The following is a 23,377-nucleotide window of genomic DNA, read 5'->3' on the forward strand; positions in this document are numbered from 1 at the left end:
TGCCCAGATGTCTTTGAGTTCCACATCTGCTTAGACTGTGGGAATGATTTATCAGCATAAATACACACACAGTATATTAATGTTATTATGTGGATAGATGAGCACTGATGGTCCATGTTGCACTATATTAAATTGAGTATATGAAATTGAATTGTTATCATTTAGACTGTATGAAACTACTTTTATCAGACACACAAAATAATTACAAATTCTATTTTCAATTAGACAACTGTACAAAATCAACCTGCTGTAAAACTCAAACATGATAACTCTTATAATAACATAATAATACTGCATGCTATTGTACATGTTTTCTATTATAATTCTAGACACGTGGATAACAAAGAGATCCAGAAACTGATGCGTGCAAGAGCTTCCATGTGACAAGCTTTTATTATTTACCTTATCCGCAGGCTGCATCTTTTCCGGTGTGCCAGGAGTATCCGACAGAGAGGGAATTGCCTTTGGAGGGCTGGAGCAAGCATAGGTCATCACAGACAGCCTACTAGCGGTGAGAAAGATGTCAAAGGGGATAAAGCTTAGGTTCTTGGTAATGGTGGACTTGTGGGAGGGTCTGGCAATGCAGTGGTGACTGGCCCCGCTTTGTTGCTCTATTTGCACAATACGGATGCGAGCGCTGTCGCTGCCGAAGCCGCTGTCCTGTCCAGTCCCACTGTGCCGCGATGAAGAGTCAGCGCCCGCTACGGGGTCTCGACCACCTCGCGTCTGCTCATGCCGACGCAGCTGTATATAAAAACATTGAAGGGAAAGCCATGTTGACACAGATGCATATGTTCTTGGCAAAAAAAAAAAAGTGCAAAGGTTATTAGCATTAGCAGGACGAGAATAGGAGGGAAAAAGAAAGGAAAAAAAGCTTTTGTGTTTTGTGTTTCTGACCAAAGCACAACAAGGTTTGCAGAAAATTAAGGCGATTAAAAGATTAGTAAAACAGCAGTGCACCATCACTGATGCACTTCCTAAAAAACTGTTGAAAAAGACCAAAATGCTATTTTTCAAAAGTGTAAAATCCATCACTAGAATGAATGCAAACCAACTGAACTGGATAAGCAGAGGAGGATGGATGGATTAATGGATGTACTAGTACCCCCACCCTTGTAAGGGCGGACCTGTTGTTCACTGACATGCAAAGAAAGAAAACCATAAAAGTCTAGGTAATGTATCTTAGCTTTATCATGTTTGCTTTTTGTAAATTGATAACAGCTACCAGCAGCTAACGTAAGCAGTATGGCTACTAACCTGTGCAAGCCATGAAATTATAAGGTAAAGAGTGTAAATACACAATAATAATTACCACTTTATGATAAAAAATTATGGTTTAAAAAAGAGAAGTCTGTTTGCAATAAAAGACATGACCTTATCTCAAACCAAAGCAAGTTGGTGTGTTAGCATCACCATGGAGATAAGGGAAGCAAATGAAACTGGAGAACATTTGCTGTTTTGTTTTTTTTAATCTATAAATCAGTTTCTTGTGTTGGTCCTGGCTTTATGAGAGAACACAAATCAAATAACTCATTTGATTGAATCCATGGACAAATTGACCAAAGAAGGGAAGCATCGTACAGCCACAGAGACATTAAAGGCATGCTCTGGGACTTTTTACTGTGGTCTAAAAATCATTTTGCACTTCTTACAATATTGGAAATGTCTACAAAAAAAGAGCCTCACCCCAGAAAATCAAAATGTTTTGTGTAGTTACTGTGGTATTGTGTATGAAGCAGCTGAGATTTTATGCTTGGCTCCAGCTAACGGATGTCGGGAGGGTTCCAGCCGTTGTGGCAATAAAAAGCTTGCAGTGACAGATGATATAAATCAACGCGAGCACTGTTGCTGGATTTCAAGTGACAATGAAAACAGGCATCTTTATTCTGCTACCAAAGAATGCCATCTTCCAAGGCTACAAAGAAGCTGCCATTAGCTCCCATGGGATAGATATGAGACAAATAACTAAAACTAAATGCTACCTACCAAATCACTTGCTGGACATGTTTCCAGAACTGACATATATAGCTGGAATATCCAAATGATTTGACTTTTTGAAAAAATTCCCAAATGTGTGGAAACATTTCTAGATGCTAAGAAAAACTGTTTGGATCACAACACACAGAAGCACTTTGTTAAAGTGGAGCAGAGGCTGACGTAAGAAAAAAGGAAAAAATGAAAGAATGCAAACAGATCTCATGTAAGCATATAAGGTGGGTCTGGTGTGTTTGACCACTACTTCACATCAAAAAAATCCCTCCTCTTATACTCTACAGGTTTGTTAGACGCAGCATGAGTAGTCAGTTACTCACCAGTTCCAACACCACAGTTACACCATGACTGAGGCCTATCCCCAGTGTTTCCCATCCATGTAAACAGGAACAACGTCAGTTTCGATTAGCTACTGCTGTCTTTTGAAACATGATGAATTGTAAAACACAGGAGACAGACCCAAGGTGTGTCCCATTCTCTCCCACCCTCATCTGCTCCAGTCTGCACATGGTTGCTATTACAGCATGTACTCTCAGCTGCCCCCTCTCTTTCTCTGCATCACTCCCTTCCACACACTCCAATGAGAATTTTAAATGTATATTATTGCTGTGGCGGAGATAGTGTTTCAAGACCTCCAGGCAAACACTAAACCCACTGGCAGCACATTAGACAGAATACTTGACTTATTAGATATTTCCTATTCTAAACAGTGTCATCAAAGGCTAAGAACAAGAGCCATATAAAACGCAGCAGCATGCCTGCCTGCCTGTTCTGTTCAACTGGGCTCATGTGTGGGGCTTCCATAGGATTGGCCTAGCCAGATCCCCTTCCTTTCTCTGCCATAATGAGGACAGGATGTGTGCATTTCTTTTCTGTAGAAATGTCAGACTTTCCAAGCAATGAGGAGGAGAGAGAAGGCAGAAAGGGCCTGGACTTGTCTCCATGTGTGTTAAGTTAAGCGAGTGAAACTTGCATTGAGGTAAGGAGGTATTTGAAAAGGTATTCAGCAAAGGCAAAACATCCCCTCCGAGGAGCACCCGACATTGGAAGGGACAAATAAGCTGCATAGCAGCTGGGAAAGAGCGAGCCAGCAGAACCTGCCAGACGCTCTTTATGCTTTTCTCCCTTCCCAAACGTAGGCTGTACACATGCATTTACAATTACAGCAAATACCCCATCTTCTCTTTAACCACCACTACTAGCAGAGTGCCCCCTAAGCAAATTTTTGGTCTATATTTAGATGTGCTTACAAGTGGAATAAGGGATGATGGAGAACACAATCAGAGCCACGCAGGAAGAGAGACAATGAAAAAACGTGCCAAATGCACAGTGTTCATAAGTTCGTGCATTCAATCAGTGTATTCACAAACATGTACGCATAAACACACATGAAGTCAGTGGCTATTCAATCACTTTAACTTGCTGCTTCTTCTTCTTGCAGCTTAGTTAGATCCCTATTGTACCTACTAACTGGAAAAAAACAGCATGTATACAAAGAAAACATATACCTCTATATGCATTAACTTTATACCAATTTATTCAATTATTGAGGGCAATAAATTTAAAATACAAACATTGACTGTAACTACAGGACCAGTCCCAGCTGGAATCCCCTTTTCCAGCTATTACTTTCTATTATATTATATAATGGCTTCACTGGAAACGCTCTTTCCAGATCCCAATGCAATCTTCCTCTGGACTTAGGTGATCGTGATCATGAACGTGCAACTACGCACACATACACATACACATCCCTCCACACCCGAACCCCCACCAGCCAATCGTGAGGTCATCCCATCAGAGTCTCCAGGCAGAGCATTCTGGAAAATGAAGGATAATCCCCAAAGTGTGAAACCATGAGTCTCCTGAGTGCCAATCATATCACAGTGCATCTGTGTGACTCCTGACCCCATTTCTATCAGTGTAACTCAGAACAGCTTGCTAAAGAAAGGCTAAGACTCGGAAGCAAGTGTCACATCATCCAAATGCCACCCGTTCACAGTGCTGGCTGGCTAGTCAAATATGACAGCATACTTTTTACATTTGAATATCACATATGCAGTTGATGCTTTCCAGATGAATGAAAAGAAAGTTGCCATTCGGGATCAGGGATCAGAGAACATGAAAATCTGGATTTTTAAGATGGTAGGGAAGTCCATGGTAGTCGACAGGAAAGAATAAAATAAATACGATCCAAGTAACAAAGGTGACTATTATTCCTTTCAAGACGGCCCATTTAATAGCCACATATCCAAACTGTAGTCCGACTACATTCAGGTTCTTATAATACAAGGATTCCCAAAAGTTCCCAGACTGAAATGGTGCAACAGGATAAAAACCCACAAAAATAGCACTAAATGAGACTAAAATTCCTTTATCCCCAAGCAATACACTGGCCACGTTTGAAGCAGACTGGATGAATGGTTGATGAGATATGTGTAGAGCACACAGAGAGGCATACAGAGATTTCTTGATTTATTAGTGAAATGCTTCAGCTTGAATTCCTCCAGTGAATGACAGGCTGTTGCAGTAGCCATAGCAGCCAGGTGAGGTCAGCTTAGGGAACTGAGCCACTTTTCATGCATTTTTAGCAGAAAAATGGTTTATCACATTTTTCCCATGTTCTCTTGTAACTCCAGTAGAATTCCCATTGAAAAACACGGGAAGTCATTACTAAATCTTTCTGACAGCACTATTCAGTTCAGCTACTTGCTTGCAAAATGCCTACATTGAAATTAACTTCTGTATCTTGACTACATCAAAGTTTATATGTTAAGCCCCTGCTGTGCTACCCACTTTTGTTTACCAGAAGCATAAAGCTGATAGCAGGCCTCTGTGTTATTGTGCCAATGAAGGAAAACTTCAATGCAGCAATACCTCATCTTAATCAAAATAACAATAATACTTTACCACATGCCATTAGAAACCACAACTCACTTGCTTATTTTCTTGAGGAAAACAGAGGAGGGAAGACATTTATAATATGAAGTCACTGCTTTGTACGCCATAATGCAGAACAAGAAAGGGCATCAAAGGCAGTCATTTAGCACACTAAACTTTGTTTCAATAACAAAGGCAACCTGCTATGCACTTTAACTGAACCACAACAAAGAGGTAAAGGAAGGTCGTGACCCCAGAGCTCGCAAATGGATGCCGAGTGCTTCGGCGTGACTGTCGACTGTACTTTAAACAGTGTACTCCAAAGCTCAGGGCGCCAAGTGGGGCCATTTTAACAAGCTCCCTCCACCCAGTAATGCTGGTGGGTGGGTTTACTCCGCCAGGGTTTAGCAACATGTTTCTCAAAGGAACACGAGAGACAATATCCGAACCATTTTGTTTTTTCCTTCCACGCTCCAGGTCCCCAGATATCTCTCCTTACTCCATTTCTCCATCTATTGGTGTGGACCAAAGGAATAACAATGTGGGAATATTTTGCTTACCATGTCAGAGAATCTCTCGCTCCTTTGATGCCACGTGACTCACAGGGGGAAAGCAAACACTGCGGTGACAGTAATAATTTATGCATGTTGACATTCCTAAAGCACTGGGTCAGTTGGAACACTTTTCATCCGGAAAGACCGACTGGGGCAGAAGCGAGGAGATGGCTGGTCTAAACAGAGGAGCATGAGAGAGGGGCTTGTGAAACACCTAACTGAAAAAACAAAGGAAAGATGAACCGACAAGAACATGAATACAGAGATGATGTTCTTTGGTTTCCAGCTGCCCTATAGTTTGGAAAAGCTCTGGCCCAGAAACAAAGATGCGAAATGATAAAGGCGGGAGAATGGAAAGAACAACTGTAAAGAGAGCGAGTTAATGTAGTCCATCTGGGGAACTACAGTTTGCTTCTCAACAAAGACCTGGCTCTGGAAGATGTGGCGACCAAAGCCTCTGTTTTATAATTGAACTTCAAAAACGTTTTTCTCTCATGCCTGCTCACGACATTAGCTTGCTTACAAATATTTTGCTACAAATAGAATGCAGATTGCCATTGCTTAGTACATCAGAGCAGCATCCAGAGCGCTGACATTACGCAGGCTACAGTAGTGTGCTCAACACGTTGAGTTTAAGCCCGAGGCCTTCCCAGTGTGACTCCAGGCCCTTGGAGAAGCTCGCCAAACCCACCGTGCCCCGCTCCAAATCTCTGGCAATCAAGAATGATTTAAAAAGTTTGACAGACACCACCCTTAAAGCTCAACAGGAGATGTATTGCTTCAGTCACCCCCGTCAGATCCACCATCTAAACCCAAATCCTCACAATTATGTCGCACCAATCAAATCTACTGCTTAGGTTAGGGGTGACTGTGAGGACGTGCAGGAATTACCCCATATCGCAACAATAGCACAAGCTCTTTATATAATCAGGATGCAATGCAGTTGCCTAACTCGCCGAAGGAAGCGTTCAAAAGACGGCACAAGACAATTTCTAGATTAACAACACAAGTGTGTTAGTGAAAACAAACAAAGGAGGGAAAGTGGCCCGACCGTCATGATGCAAGTATTCAGAAATGATACACAGACTCTCTCTGCTCATCCGACATAATCTCTTGGCTGCAATCAGACACTGCTGAACAGACTTTATCACCAAATGCTTCCATCATTAATAATGAACATGATACAAGATAAACTAAATAAGCAGAGTTACAAAAGTGAAATTTTAAAGCTAAATGGAGGACTTGGCAGCTCGAACACCGCTGATAAATGTCGCCTGATGGCCTTTATGCACTTAATATGAAAACATACCGACTCCCGTCCGATATACCTAAACAACTGCACCCAGGCTCGTAACATTTTACCGGGTACCTGTTTACAATAACTTGAAGGCCAGATGAGGGGGAAAAAACCATGATGAGAAGTCACAGTGAGACAGAAGCACCCTGGGGTCTGTCTTTTCTCTGAGCCGCTATGATCCTAGCCCCCACAGCAGCAGAATATTCATCAGACGTACTTTTCTTCTGTTTTTCCACAGGGATGGAGCAGAGCACAACTGGCTCTCGTTAGCCCTCACCATCCCTGTTTATTTTTGAGATCTGTGTGGGAGCAATTTTCTAATCTAAAATACAGGCTCCAGTATATACCAAAAGTCCCTGAGTGAGGTGAGATTAACGGTGGTCAAAGTTGTTTCTGAAAGTGGGCATAAAAGTCCCTTTCGCTGAGCTACTGTGAGACATCTCGGAGCTTGACTTTAGATGTTAGACCAGTGGTGTCTCTGTGAAGACACTGGCAGCGATTTTGCGTTCTTGACACATCTCATCGCTCGTTACATTTTCACTGGCAAAGCAAAGTGTGACACGCACCGTCGCTCATGGTCTCACAATAAAGAATAAAGCAGCAAAGTACCTTAAGATTTCTCATCCGAGGTTTTGGCCATACATCATTAGCTTTGGCGCTATGTTTTCAACAAACAAACAACAAAAGAAACCTCAAACTGCATTGTCTTCAGCATGACCTTGGCGGTTCAAGAAAGCAAATGTCTAAGAGACTTCAAAAAGCTGCAGAAATGCCTTTCATTAAGTCGTGGAGTGTTCTTCTGAAACTTGTGCTGCCTGCCAGCCATCTCTGTATTCTCTGCTTTAGTTACAAGTTTGTGAGCAGAGAGTAACAGCAGGGGAAAACAACAGAGTCCTGAGGTGATGTGAGGCTGTTTGGAGCAGGACAGGGTGGGAGGTGTAGGAGGCAGATGCTCACCAGGTGGTCTTATACAAGATTGGGAGCGATGCTGCTGTGATCAGCTCACGCTCCAGGAAGCCCGCACATACACGCTCACAATTTCGAAAAGAGACACAGTAAGAGCGCACTGCTTCATAAGTGAGGAGACACACACAAATATGCACTTAAGACTGCACTGAAAACTCAAAAGTGGCATGAAGACAAAAACAATCCTGGCTCTCTGTCTATTTACAGCAGGAGGATTGAAGTAATCTTCCTGTAATTTGTGCCTGGATTAGCTACGAGGGTCGAGTGAGACAAAAGCTCTCGGGTTCTGCATGTTAGGCTCTCAAAGGAGAATTATGTAAGACCCCCTATCCCCTGACTTGGCTGACCAAGAAGGACCCTGATAATGGAAACATACTGTAGAGGACAAGGCTAAACTAACAAAAAAAATGATCTGCAGACAGAAAAATGAACATGAACGTAGCTCAAAGGCTCATTTTAGGAGAACAAACAATTTCACATGTTCAAAGTAATGATAAACTGACTGCATGGATGGCTGGGGGGATTCAGAAGCAGCTTACATGGAAGGAAACACCTGTGTGAGGGGGCATCTGGTGATTCATTTTTGACATGTACACTGGAGCTCATCCAAGAAGACAAACTGAAGCAGGTGAAGTACAAAATCAAGCCCACGTCCTGATTATTTAAACCATCTGAGCTACGTTTTTCAGTTGTGTCTCCGGTGACTACATGGAACTTACCCGTGCATATCTGTCATTACCTTGACTTCATGTGGGTTTTACACGCTGCTATCAGGTTTCGGTTCCAGTCGCAAACTTAAACATATTCAGTTCACAAATGTACTGATAGATAACAGTTCTTGTATACATGGAATAATGCTCGGTTCCTCCATCACTAACATTAAGAACACATGTGGCACAATAACTCACGCCATAATGCAGTACACATTACAACTACTCTCGTCGCTGAATGACCTCTTGTGAATCTTTCAATTAACTGAATTAAGGATGTCGCATTTTGTTTTAGCAGAACTCAATGCTTCTGCAGAACATAACGCAAAAAGACAAGAAAGAAAAAGGAGAATAACAAAGACACTACACACTCACACTTTTATTGCAATGTTCGAGTTACTTAATCTTCCCCATCACCTGTTTTTCTAGGTGGAATCTTGCTTTTACAGGTGGATGGAAGAAAAAATACCCCCACAACTATTTCCTCTTTTCACTTCACTGGACAAAAATTCTGTGTTTTTACACTGAACAAAATCTACCATAGTGTCTGCTAGCTGGCCTGCACATTGCTTTTACTAGTCCCCTGGGTTTATGACCCTGTTTCCCTTGCAGGCAGAGAGAGAGGGCACTCCTGCTCACCTGAGTTGTCACTCGATCTCTGGGTTCACGGCGGGGGCCTCCTGCCTTTCCTCAAAGGCACCATTTGTTTCCCTGCTCTAACAGAATTCCGAGCTTTGTGATTTTATCTGGAGTTTTCACGCCAATTTTGCCAAAACCGATTGAGGAGAGAGCAAATTCAGCTGCTACTGATCTCAAATAGATTGAGTTTCCAAGGGGCCAATTTAAGAATGTGCCACGGTTATGCTCTGAGAAGAAGGTTGGTTGGAGTGCAGAGGCTGAACAGGGAAGGTGAGCTGTTATGACTGGCTGTCAATTAGCAGTTGATTCACACAGAAGGGTCAGTTAGACACAGGGAAAAAAAGAAAAAGATATGGTTTCATAACAAAAGAAGGGCAGCAAGATGAACATTGGCTATGAAAATATGTATGTTTAAGATAAGCTGAGACGACACTTACTTTACAGATCTAAGGCAGCCAAAATGGAAAAGGAGACAGCTGCACAAGGAGCTTTATTTATTATTCCTCTCAGCAGCAACCGGGCGAATGAAAATAGTGCTAAGCAGGATGGGAAAAGGTCAGGGTGAAAGGAATCTGGCCCTCAGAGAGGGTTAATAGCCAGGTTGACTGGTTAAGAGCTGACCTCTCAGGAACATCAGCTCCCAGCTTTACAGACAAATTCTTTGGACGGAGACAGGAATCAAAGCAAACACCACATTCAGACGCTGTACTCATCTTTGAACATTTCTTCCTTACTCTCTTCCTTCTTCTCTCATTTGGCAAACCTCTCTCAAGCTGTCTCCACTGTCTGCTCTGTTACTTTTCCATGCTTTAGATTTTTACCCTCATTTCATGTCTCCTTATTTCTGTTGGCCAGCAGAGCACTGAAAAGATCCTCTGACACCTTACTGTCCTGGAAAGATCAGAGGTCAAGAAAGATACTCGAGTTCTCAAAGCTCAACAGCTACAAGACAATATGAAACACTCATCACAAAGAGGAGTGGCTTGGGAAACGGTTTACTTTAAACATATACAGACGAGGATTCGGCCGCAGGTCGCTCGCTGAGCCAAGCTTGTCAACAGCACCGTGGCTAAGATAAGCTGTCCTACGTGCTTTTGACATCCAGCTAACACTCCTACGTGAAAGAGAGCTATATATACAGGCCATCAAGCTTCCACGCTCCCACAGTAACATTTAGCAGTATTTGGTAAGAGTGAGTTACTTTTATTTGGTTATTATACTTAACATTATGCAAAATTCTCAAGATATTTGAAAGGATGACCTGTCACAGAACTGTATTCTGTTTGCTCATGTAATCCCAGACTAATGGGAGCTCTGAGGAGGCCCCATCACGAAACAGTATGGCACATCAGTATACATGACACTATGACATTTTATTTTAAACCATAAAACACACTAAACTCGTTTTTTTTTATAAGGGACAGTTTTTAAATCTAGTAAGTGTAGTTGAGTGTGGCTGTGTGGACAATTATTTCAGGAAAAAAAAGCCACTATGCCTCCTTAAGGGTAGACATTTAAGACTAAACAGATGTAACAGCACAGTATTATTGTCTCCAGAGGAGGAACCCTGCCCAATAGCAGCCATTTAGTCCAGTAACTAGCTAGCTATGGAAGAGCCAACACTCTTCCAGCAAGCAGACGTGCCAGTTCCACGATGGAGAAAAGATTGAATGGGATAGACAGTGTGGGAAAGAAAGTTGGACAAGGTAAACAGAGAGAAGGCAATAATGGGTGACTGGGAACTTGATGTATTTTCTAGGATTTATACTTCAGACAGTCCAACCTGATAACATCTTGTAAACCTGTATACAACCCTTTACATGTTTGTGTGGGCACTGGCATCAGTGGGGATATATGTGTGTTTGTTTGTGTGTGTGTGTGTGTGTACATGAGTGTTGGAGGAAGTCTAAATCCCCGTTTCCCATGCGTGTAATCATCCCAGGATGAGGTGGAAGATGAAGCCGACCGGGACTTCCCCTGCACCAGAGGGTATTTTCCTCTAACACTGTGGTACGAGCACATGGCTGACCCGGGCTGCCTCTGTATGTGCTTTTTTTACTATGTGTGTCTGTGTGTGTGTGAAAGAGAGTGATAAAAATAAAAAAGTATTATTATCACTGCTAAAATAATATGTTTGCTTATTACTGTAGCAAGCGTATAAAAGGCACACAGTAAAATCAGAAAATGATACAGAATAACTGAAAGACTGTCAGGAACAAACTTGCACACTTTCACACACTGTCATCTAAATCTTTTACTCTGTCTTCTAGAGAACAAATAACGTCATAGCAGAGCTGACACACACACACACACACACACACACACACACACACACACACACACACACACACACACACACACACACACACACACACACACACACACACGGGTCAGCTGTTCAGTCATAAAGAACCATTAAGAGTCCTGGCTCCCAAATAAAAGCAGAATACAGTTACCATGTTGAGAATGTGGAAACAATGTGTATGACAGAGTGTGTGTGTGTGTGTGTGTGTGTGTGTGTGTGTGTGTGTGTGTGTGTGTGTGTGTGGTATGGGTCTGCATTTCTGTGTTGCTTGGTGACACAGCTGATGACATAGCAGTGAGATAAGTACCACAAACTGCTCCATCATCTATTCATAGCTCCCTGGCTGAGGGTCCTCCTGCTGCTTAAACTGAACTCAGCCTCACTTTATCATCATTAACATCGAGCACAAAAAATGATGGATCATAATGCTGCAATAAACATCCCTACGATGAAGTGATTCAAGGAGCAACACATCTGCTTATCTAGTGCTTAGAAATCAGCTGTTCGGTCATAAAGAAGCACGTTTTGCATCTCAATCATTTTAAGTGGAAACTGGTAACTGTCGATAAAGCACAATAAGAGGGTATGAAAGAGATTATGAGAAAATAAAAATCTAACATCTGTATGTATGCATGGAAAGGCCATTACAATGTGTATGTGTGGACAGACTCCTTTGAACACAGCACAGTGTCTAGAAATGACTGAAATCACACACAACACTTGAATGCGCTGCCTGAACGAGTGTCTTGCCTCACCACTGCCAGGGAACCCAAAAGCCCCTACAAAACAAATTCATTAACCAAGACAATAAAACACAGCTGTGAGGGGCAATGGAACCGTTTGAAATGAGTGCCTGGGATTGTGGAGAATCTGTTCAAGACAAACAGCATGCTAAGAAAAAAGAAAAAAAAATCAGAGGAAAGGATTTGGAAATAAGAGAGAGTGAGTAAAGAGCAGTGTTTAATTTAAACTCTAGCTGGGGACAGTGCTGACTGTGAGAACGGAGATGGTTTGTTGGAGCACAACAAAAACAACTCCCCTGTACCAGATGCTTGAGTTCTGGGACCTGGTTTTAATTTAATCTTTTGAACAGGTTGTATAAAATAAGAACAAACAAAAAATGCCAAATTCTATAAATATCATTACTGAAGCTGGGATTGAATTAAAAAAAGACATTCCAAATCCAGTTTCTAATACTGTGGAAATTACAAATGGAAAGACATCTGAACTTTATTACATGAAACCTGAAGATTGTTGACTCTACCTGTTCTTAACCCACACTCTGAACACTGTCAGGGTATGTACTTCTGATATTCTATGATGACAGTGGGTGAAATGTGTTAGCAGGGGGTGGGAGTGGGGCCTAAATGCCTTAGTTCAAAACACCACTAGAGGGCTCTGCAGCTTGTGAAATGGGTTTTTGTAGATCCGTACACACCAGACCTGATCATGTCTAAGTCATACTAACCTCCCTGTTGAAGGGCCAAGCAGCCGGACAGACTCAGCTGCCAAAAGACTTACGACACTGAGATAGATGGAGGTACAAATAGTTTTACAGAATGTCCAAAAAAGTCAAAGCCAGACCACATTTATTCAGTATAACCTCCGAGCTCTGCAGCTGCACAGAGGTGAAGACACACTGACTGAGCTCACTGTTAATGATACTGTTATGCTGTGTAATGTCACTGCTATAAAACAGTAAGGCACACTGTATCATGCATATGACATAAATAAGGTAAAAGCAGAAAAGTCATAATAGCCTCCCCTTGTTAATAACTGTGACCAAAAGAATTTAAAAATGCATGTGTGGAAATACATGAAAAAAACATGAAAGCTGAACTATCACAAATACATCTAACTTCTCAAAAAGCAGTGATTGATATTACATCATTCTGGACCTTGTGGGTAATTTCTACTTCACCTAATCCAGATGAAAAAAGAGAAGTAATAAAAACAGTCGGATGCATATTTTTGCACAAAAAATTGACAGCTCCTAAACTTGTATAAACTAGGAAAAAGCCTGGGGGTAAAAACATAAACACAGCGGCTACTGTCACAGTGTCCTTAACATTATTTGGAATCTCATCTCCTCCAGCTGGAGAAGCTCAACAAGAAAACCAAATTCACAGAGGAATGTTTCGGGTGCATGTCAGGACTGCACTGTGAGCCAAGGTGTTGCAAAGCTGAGCAAAACTGATGCTACATCATACATTACGTTGCATTACATTTCATTGCTTTTAGAGATTAATGGAAAAAATAAACCGTGATCAATCCAATTTAAATCACCCTTCTTGAAGGGTGAACCCTAACAATTTTTTTTTTTGGGGGGGTGGATAACATATTGCAGTTTTCAAACAGTTGCCAATAGTCCTCCCAGAATAGCTGCTTAAATTTCTCATCCTGCCTTGAACCTGGATGAACCCTCTGTAGCCGTTAGCTGCCCCTCAACAGAATCAAGCCATGAATCATTACAAGTCAAGGGTGAGGGCTCAGAGATCACCCAAATCAAGACCAGATGCACAGCAGGCACCTCCCATGGTCTTACCGTGCAAGTAACAAATGAAGAACAAAAAAGAAATAAGGAAACTTCACACTGCGCCTTTCTCTTATCCATTTCTACACGGTTGTATTAGTCCAAGTTGTCCTAATCCATTTTAGATTGTACAGTGATTACATGATTACAAAGTTTAACTTGTTACTTTGCCTGAGAAAGCCTACTTCAGGTTACAGAGGCCTTTATCTGCGTCATCTGACGCAGTCATTGCACTTAAGCACACATCGTCCCATAAAGAATGTTAAGAGGAGATAACAGTAAAATCACTATCAACTCACTTCACTTCATCCCATTACCCCCGTTCTTCTTTCCCCTGTCCCCTTCCCTCATCTACAACTCCCATCCTCACCACAGCTGGTAAATATTTTTATATTGTGTTCCATTAGAAAGCTTCATTAAGCGGTCAGACGGGGCAAATGGCGCCTGGGAGCTCCCTGTCCTGTAAACAATAGGAAGGGCCCTGAAAGCTGCAGCTGAGCAGAGCGCAGTAAACTAAGCCCACATTAGAGAACAGCCTTGCTCTGAGTGAGTAAATATTTAAATGTGTTGGATTCACCCAAAATAGTCACGGCTAATAGTTAAGAGCACAGTATTGGGAAATAATAATGATAGATTTTTGAGCAAACAAGCATTGCGCTGCTCAATGATTAGTAATTGGCTTCATGTGAACTTGTGGCAGACTAGTGGGTAAAAATTAATAAGCCATAATTGTATCAACAAAGTGATCTTTTGGCAGATGTACAGTATCCAGCTAATGTCAGCACAGCACATATCTACAGGAAAAGTTCCTGAAATAAAAAGAGTTGTTAGTCACACATGACTTCAGGTTTGTTACACCGAAGAAACAAAGCTTTAGTATTACAGAAACCATAGTTAAACTACTCAAATAACCTTACTCCAGCTAAAATGTCCATACTATGTATGTATGTAGCTTTGTTTGTCAGTATGTAAGTGCCCATATGGACCAAGACGTTTGTGTTGTGCATGAATGTGTGAGTCAAAATTCCACCTGATGTCACTGTGACCTGTGTTGCATATGTTTATGTGAGCACTAGTTGGTGTGATTTCACCCACAGTCTACAGGACCAAAGGAGCCAGGCCAGGATCAGGACCCAACCAAGTGCATGCTCATTCTTTAATATTCATGGGTATGAGGGATCACTGCAAATCTGTCCTCCAGTGCTGACATGTGCTGTCCTCAGACATCTCGGGGAGAGGATTCAGTGCAAACCACCTGAAGCCACTCACTAGATTTGACTCCTCTAAGTTAAATTGAAACCAAAATGGAGGAGATCCAGAATCGCAAGCAGTGTGAGATTATGCTTACAGACACAGGACTTTCAGGTAGACAGAAGCACTGAGAACTGTGTATTGCTGCACAGGCTGACTGTTTAAACATCTTTAAGTTTAAACAGGGGGTGGTTTTGATTTTGTATGTAGTGCTGGAACGTCACTATAATGTACCTCAAAGCCTTTCTCTGGAGCGTCCATCCCCACCATGTTGTCTCTGAGAAGCTGATGAAGGAGGTGGACCTGAGCAATACTGAGGTAGAAATCCAGACTGCTAGTCACATTAACCTCCAGAGAGTGGCCACACACCACCACCTCCTAGAGAAAAAAGGGAGTTAAAAAAAAAGGGGGGGGGGGGACAAAATGAACAGAAGAAGTAGGAGGAGAGAACAGGAAATGCATTGAAAACATCTTTTGTAACTTGTATACGCTTCTATTTACTTTCCATCTCCTCACTATCTTTGTATCTTTACTTAAGTCTGTCTCTTCTTCCGCTCTTCCCTCTGTGCTCTCTGGGGTCCCACCCACAGCCAGCAGTTCAAAACTCAGGCTGGAGGTTACATCTAAAAGGATATTACTCACCAACACTGTGGACTGAACCACACACACGCACACATGGCAAACCTAGCGCAATAACCCACAAAGGGTATTGCCACTGTTTTTTAATTTTATTTTGTCAATTCTGAGCTTTAAATTAAAGTCACTACTGTCTTTTTTCTCATTTAGATTTATAGTAACATAAGAAGTGCATTAACATTATAAATATTAGTAGTTCTGTTAGCGGTCAAAGTGACTGGTCGAACATGTTAAGGTTACAATAACAGTTACAGAATAGCCTGGCGAGGAACCACATACTGCTATAATACATTCAATACATTAATGATTCATTAGCAATAGCTTTTACATTTGTGTGGGAACCATGCATAAATCTGCTAACAGTAGTTAGCGGTTAGACAAAATGAATATGATTTTTATTATAGAAATTGTTCTACACGACTTAGTTCAAAGTTGTGTTTTGTTGTTCCTGGCTCTGAGTTTCCATATCTGAGGGAGTTACACAAATCACATTGAGAGAGAGAGAGAGTGTGTGTGTGTGTGTGTGTGTGTGTGTGTGTGTGTGTGTGTGTGTGTGTGTGTGTGTGTGTGTGTGTGTGTCTAAGCACAAACTATGGATTAGCTGTTATGCATTGTCAAGGGGCACGTTAGCGTGGTCGGATGAGGCATCAAAGAGGCAGGAAGTCTCAGAGAGCGGTGCCAGAAAACATCAGCTGTATAAGCAGAAAGGTTTGAACTCTCGGGGTCAAAAACCTCCCATTACATGGTGGACGGCCGATTCCTAATGAGTAAGTTACTGTACGTTAGGAGGAAAATGTAAATACTTTTGACATCTCACATAATCAATGTCTATTTTCATATGAGCAACGGATTGTGAGAGTAATGGCTGCAGTCGTAGTTGTAACAGGTCGCGGTCAAAGGGCACAAGAAGAATCTTTGTCTATTCTCAGACTTAAACTTTGACGTTTCGATATAATTTTCCCTAGTTCCGGGGGATTTTAACTTTTCTACAGTGCAGAGACATTTTCATTCAGAAAATCTGAATGCTCTCTACAGAAATAATTCATGCGCAGTATTTCATGTAGCGCTGAGTGGATGCTCACCTCTGTCTGTCCACTGTCAGGGGACAGGTTCTTGCTGAAGATGATAGCTGGAGCAGCAGTGACCCGGACAGAGAAGTCAGTCAGGATCGGCGTGAGGATGGCCCGGCGCTCCTGGTGTCTCCGGATGCTGTACAGAGATCAGACACCTCATCAACTACTATTTTGCTACTGTTGTTCTCAACCATGAAAAATGTATTCAAGCTTTTGTATACCTTATAGAAACCTAAAGGACTTTTTATCTTCACTAAAACTCCCCTCTTTTGTTTACTAATATCTTTTCATGGTTAGTACTTAAAAAATCTTTGTGAGACCGTCCCATCTGCCTGGGGATGGCACGTCAACACCACACAGTTGAAACCACAAAAAGTCTTCACAACAGAGTTTTATTGTCGTGCTGACAGGCAAACATGCATTTCAAGGCTGTTCTAGGTTTTAAGATTCAAAGCATTAGAGGAAAAGCTAAACTTGACAACAGAGACTTCAAAATTGATCTTCCCCTCGTATAAACGATCTGTAAGGTTTTTGCCATCACTGAGATTTTTTACATTTCTTCTTTTACGCATTTTAGTTGCAAGCTTGAACAGAGACTGAGTGAGACAAGTCTCATTTGGGAACAGCTCTTAATTGTATACACACGAACGAGCTGAAACCTTCTCATATCAACTCTCCATTTCACTAATGTTCATTCCCACAATCAAGTCATATTTGTGGGAACATTTGTTAGCAGTAAAACAAATATACAAGTGGGCTTTATAAGGTGGTGTTAATTGCCACATCTGCTGCTATTAAAACAATCAAGCAGTACAGCTTCCAATATTTATAGTTGGCTGGGATTATAAAAGGCCCAGTTTCTAGGTGGCCTTGAGTACAGTTCTTAACCAGAAACAATATCATATTCACTTCTGCTACACAAATGTGCATTACCAGTGCCCTTAAGGGATTATTTTCTGACACATTTCTTTGAGTGGGGAGTTCGAGGGAGGACTAATTCAGAGGTGAAATGATCTGTGAGGCCAATTGGTGTTGGCTAATCTCCCTTCAGACGGGGATTGAAACAATGAGTGTCTCGTTGCAGGGGACAGGTGCTATCATTCACCAGCAAGGCTAGGAGCCCCGAAGTTCAGTTTACCAGTATTATGGAAGTCTCTGAGTGGGCTGGAGAATCCTGTGGTTCTGTGTATGTGCGCGTGCCTTTCAATGGGGTCATTACAAAAACAAAATATGGAAAGATTGACTTTTGTTTCATTCAGTGGGACGCAGAATAATCAGTAAATTGGAATATCAGTGGCATGAACAAAAGGGAAGCCTGCACTGGGCGACTGATAGGAGGGGCGATGGGAAGAGTTCGCAGCTCTGTGACACAAGGTCTTTCCTAGCCAGCAACTACAAACTGTGATGAGGACAGATCCTGTCAGTGGATCCACAGTGCTGGAATTTCCTCACAAAACCTCAGGAAGCAAACTGAGGCCACTGCAGATCAGCCGCTACTGGAATTAAATCCAAAAAGCAGCAGAATCAACATACCGTGAGTCTAAGGCTGGGGGGAGAGAGAGGGTATCAATGTAAAGGAAAAAGGAAAAGGTGTGAACTTTAGAAGTGGTGTGTGTCAAAACTTGTTGCAACCAAGGTGGTGTATTTCTGTTAATGATTGCAGCAGACAAGTAAAGCTGTGAACTTGGCTCCCCTCTCCTCAGTGTCCTGGAATTTTCTCACACATTCAGCTATGACTTGGTAGTGTTGGTAGCTGAGGCGCAGCACACTGCAGTGCACCAAAGCCCTGCCGAGCTTCTAGTGCTGTTTCTGCTACAGCGAGGGGAGTCGCATTGCTTTAAGGTTAAATGGAAGAGCTGGGACGAGACCCCAACACCACTACTGGCTTTGACCTTATCAGTATGACCATAGAGACACACCTGCCTATAAATGTATACCTTAATTGTGTAAACGATATCTTACGGAGTTAAATGGAAAAAGAGGAAACATCAGAAAAGAAATATACGCTAAAGAAGAATGACAATCCAGTGATAAAGAGCTAGGAGCTTCTGATTATAAACAGGAGTCAAACTTTAGTGACCTTTACTCCATAAAAGTGGGTGTCAATCCTCTTGAGTGCAAAAAGAACTGTTACATATTAGGTCATACAATCATCAAGTTTGAAACAGAAATCCAGACCCACTCTAGTATGTCTTACGACAGCTAAATCTATGCTAAAGATTTTTAGCATCTTCTGGAGCCCAAAGTGAGAGCCCAGAATGTCACCTCATTGCCCTTTCAGACAATGTGGACTTGGCACTAGGCCCATTGCAGAGAAACATATTGAGTGAAAGAAAGAAAGAATGTGACTGGATTAAAGATCAGAAGCCCCTTGCTCTTGTGAGCGTCTCTGACACAGTAGTAAGAATGTAAGACAAATATAGGCCCAAGTCCACTACCTAAAAGAGCTATTTTACAGCTGACCTGGCCAGGATTGGAGGATTAGAGACAAGCGAATAAAAACTGGTGCACAGACAACAGAAAAACATCAAGGTAGAGTTTAGAGATAACATCCCATGCATATTAAACTCCATTGTCTTCTTGGAAAGGGAACACAACGGTTTAAGAATTTTTATCTTTTCACAATCCAACAAGAAACAGAGGAAGTTCTTACTATAATACAAAGAATCTCTGTGTGTTTGTTTCTGTGTCCATGATCTCTTTATAGAGTTGAGCCACCAAACAGATACACAGATATATCTTAGGTACTTGATGGTTTTTATGTATATCAGATTATATGACATGTTATCTAGCAACCACATATTGACCGACTATTTATACTGCTATAATACCTTATAATCCATTGCTTTAATTTCACATTAACATTTCACTTATATCCACCAAAGTTAAATAATGCATAATATATTATGATAAATCACATTACTTAGTTGTCACCCAGCAAAAGGCTAAAATGACCCATTTTTAAGATATAAACAACATTTACCCCATTATTTTTACTTTGCCATTGTGATTTAGTATATCTGTTTGCCAACAGCACAAACAGGCCAAACAACACTGTAGCATGGGGGTGTAGAAGTAGTAATAATATACTGAAAAGCACAAACCAAAGGAACAGGGCTTTGCGATATGACCAAAATCTCATATCCCGATATAAGAATTCTATCGTCCGAATAACGACATAAATCACAAAAATGTAACATTTTCTGTAAATTCTGTGAATCTCGGGCAGCTCGACCTGCGGGAAGTGTTTCCAGCTGCGCGTCATGTAGCTGGAATTGAGTGTTTTAACAGATGCATGAAACTATACATTTCTAGACATAAGTTGTAACGGCCGCAGTTTTCTTTGTGAGTATTTATTACACGGCGTGCTGCGGGGAAAAGACTGTTCTAACGTTTGAGTCTAAGGTTTATTTTTTAGCACCTGGCGGCTCTTTTTTATTTCTCATCCGTAAATAATCTGCATCTTTCACGTGATTCAGTTTATTTTGAAAAGTCTCAACAGGATCTTGAGCTTTATTGTGAAAGGTTTATGTGGAACATAAACAAGCGAACACGCGATGCTGTTGTTGCTAACCACAACGCATAAAAACAGTTGCTTGTCCGTCTGTAGTGTGGTTATATTAAATATATGAGAAATAGAGAACTTTAAGAAATTAATATAGCCACTACAGTGACGATGAAAAAATATTGCCGTAAACAGTTTATTTTGCGACACCACGAAACAAACGATAGCGTAAAATGAAACGATAGACGTTTTTATATCGTCATCCGATATATATCGTTATATCGAACAGCCCTACAAAGGAAGCACATAAAATCAAGCAGTGCTTGCTTTTATGAGAAAGTGCAGCAAGATGCCTTTCAGGAAGAAACTGAAAGAACAGAGCTCCCATGAAATAAGTCTGGCTGTCACAATAAAAAGGTCTTATTGGAGGTCTGAGAGCTGAGGGCTGAGCATCACTATCATGTTTTCCAAGACAGTATGATTGTCTTGGAAAAGTCTTCTTCCAAGACAATCATACTGTCTCTGTGTGTAAGAAATACAATAAAGAAAACAAAAATATTCCTAATGAGTATGTATGACTGTTTGCTTGTGTCTGCATTGGAAAGTGTGCCCATCTATGTGTGAAAGGTGTGAGTATCTCAGCCAGCAAGTCCCAATGACCTGAGACTACTCGGTCTCAATCAGGCCCGTGTTGATTTTGCACTGCATTCTTCCATGAGGCTTATTTTTAGTTGACAGGGAACAAATCTGGAACCTTTGCCTATGATTTTGTGATTTTTGGTCCTGTTCCCTCTCAAAACATGAGCAGAAAAAAGGATGTGGGGCCAAACAGGCTGTTAGACTCATGCTTGTTTTAGCTCCCGAGTCTAAGAAAAAAGTGACAGGACTTGTAATTATGAGCGTGCATGGAGAGGCTGCATGATAGGGAGCTAACTCAATAACTACACCGTGCAGTGACATCAAGACGAATGATATAAATTACAAGACTTTCTTAGCAGATTAAACACATACACCCACACATGCACCTACCTGACTGGGGTGGAAATATGAAATTTAAAACCAGTAAGATTCAAACCAGAAATGAAAATAGTAAAAAAACAAAGATCAGAAACACTAGTAAAACATTATTTTTTTTAAAAGCCACACATTTGTAGGCAACTTCATCAGACTTGACCTATGCATATATATTCTTCCCATGTTTACCAACCATCTATAATTTTGTCATCATGGTTGTTCATGCAGTAGAGGTCAAGCCCTTGATGGGTTACTACTTATTTATACTATCAATAAAACATAGATTAATTTCCTCCTAGTGGGATTACAAAGGGATATAGGAGTGATCACCTCTGGATCAAAAATGTGAGAAGTGTGATCAGTCAATTAAAAAAAGTAATTGGTACAGAGACATCTACCTGTGATACACATACAAGACAATTAAATTCGCCACAGCAACTCATGAAACATCCAAGTGGCTCCTGACCTGCTAGCCATGTTCCACTCCAGCGCAGGGTTCTGGGAGCTCCTCTCACTCTCTGCTGATGTAGTTCCTTTGATTCCCTCCTTTTCTGGTTTAAGCTGTTCCCACTGAGCAGTCCCAATGTTGATAGACTGAAGATCGATCTGGTATTGACGATCCTCCACCTCTGAGCCCGGGTCACGAAGGATGCCAAGGTTCAATGCACGACTGAATGAAAAAAAAGTTTGAGTCAGTTTTTATATTAGGGCTACTTTGAGGTTTGGATGTTCAGTAAGTCATCATGTAAGAAGGAAAGAGTAAGACACATTAAATGCAATTAAGTTTAATTTCACTTGTGCAATATACTTTGCATTAGATTCAACAAGCAGGTGCCGATGCCAAATAGACTAAATGCAAAAAATATGACTTTAGTTATTATTATAGAGGTTCGGTTGTGTCAGGCTGTACTTTATATGCTTGGTTATGATAAAGTACGTGAGCCTAGGGGTACACCAGGTAGTCTGTTGTAGTGAACCAGTAAAGATGTTCTGGCTCTAGGCCCTAACCACTACTGACTGCTTCTTTCTGCTTTTTCAGTGGTTTAGTAGCACATTTTTCTTACGGGATGATTTATGACTAAATGTAAGACCAAGGAATTGTGCAGCCAGACCTCAGATAAAAAAAAACCTCTGCAGGCCTCAGGTGAAATCACTTGCCTTTTATAAAGTTTTGATTTATGCCAGCTTATCGCTGGCAGTAAACATTGTTTAAACCCTGGCTGGACAGCACGGTAGTCTGGAGAGTGGCTCTTACTGCCTTTGGCCTGCTGTTTCCGTCTCCAGAAACACAGGCTTGTACAGTGTACACCAACTGTAATGTGGTAGAGGAGATGTAGAGATATGTCAGGAGTGGGCAGCGCTGTGTTTGTAGTCAAACTGCTACAGTCAAGTGAGCAAAGACTGTCCCGTCAGCGCCAAGAAAAAGTGATGTCATCTATTTTGCCTTTGAGAGACAAGATCCTGACGAATTCATGAGGCAAAAGGAATAATCAAAATTCAACATCTGTATATGACATCAGGGCTTTTGGTTCATTATGATATGTTTATTTGTGCTGGTGAATTCAAATGAGAGCTTAAATGGTATAAATAAGAGCTTAAAATGGCTACAGATGTAGCAGCAGCATGAGTAGTTTTATTTGTTTCGGCAACGTCAATGGCAATTTTCATATAGCGTTTCCCCTGCTTAGCGGCTCTGGAAAGGTCTCTACCAGAGCGTGATGTTATGACAATAAGCACCAAGTACAAAAACAATGGCAATGGGAGATCAGAGGTGTATAACTGGATTTACTTGGATTTGTTGACATACAAACAAGTGAAACAGATCCTTAATCAACATTTGGAACCACATTTATCAACAAAGTATAATATAAATCAAACCAAGGGCTCTGTAACATTTGGGTGGGATGTGTCAGTCTAGATTCATTAGGGTTTTTGTAACAGTACCTCCATCACCCTCCCCGTGCCTAAACTGTATTTTTCACATTAAAGAAAACCACAGTTACCTCATATGCTTTCCAAATT

General features: G+C 41.3%; 1 protein-coding gene across 3 annotated transcripts in view; it reads right to left on the minus strand.

Annotated features, from left to right (window-relative positions):
- vps13b (vacuolar protein sorting 13 homolog B) overlaps nt 1-23,377 on the minus strand; it is a 314,335-nt gene that overhangs the window by 84,982 nt on the left and 205,976 nt on the right. For all 3 annotated transcript variants that reach the window (XM_026183458.1, XM_026183460.1, XM_026183459.1), the window contains exons 32-35: nt 21,822-22,025; nt 16,846-16,972; nt 15,362-15,505; nt 403-744 (exon numbers count right to left, since the gene is read on the minus strand). In XM_026183458.1, coding sequence (XP_026039243.1) covers nt 403-744; nt 15,362-15,505; nt 16,846-16,972; nt 21,822-22,025 — 817 coding nt within the window. The remainder of the gene's footprint in view (nt 1-402; nt 745-15,361; nt 15,506-16,845; nt 16,973-21,821; nt 22,026-23,377) is intronic.

Source organism: Astatotilapia calliptera, chromosome 11 (genome assembly GCF_900246225.1).
Source record: "Astatotilapia calliptera chromosome 11, fAstCal1.2, whole genome shotgun sequence".
In the NCBI taxonomy this organism is placed as follows: domain Eukaryota; kingdom Metazoa; phylum Chordata; class Actinopteri; order Cichliformes; family Cichlidae; genus Astatotilapia; species Astatotilapia calliptera.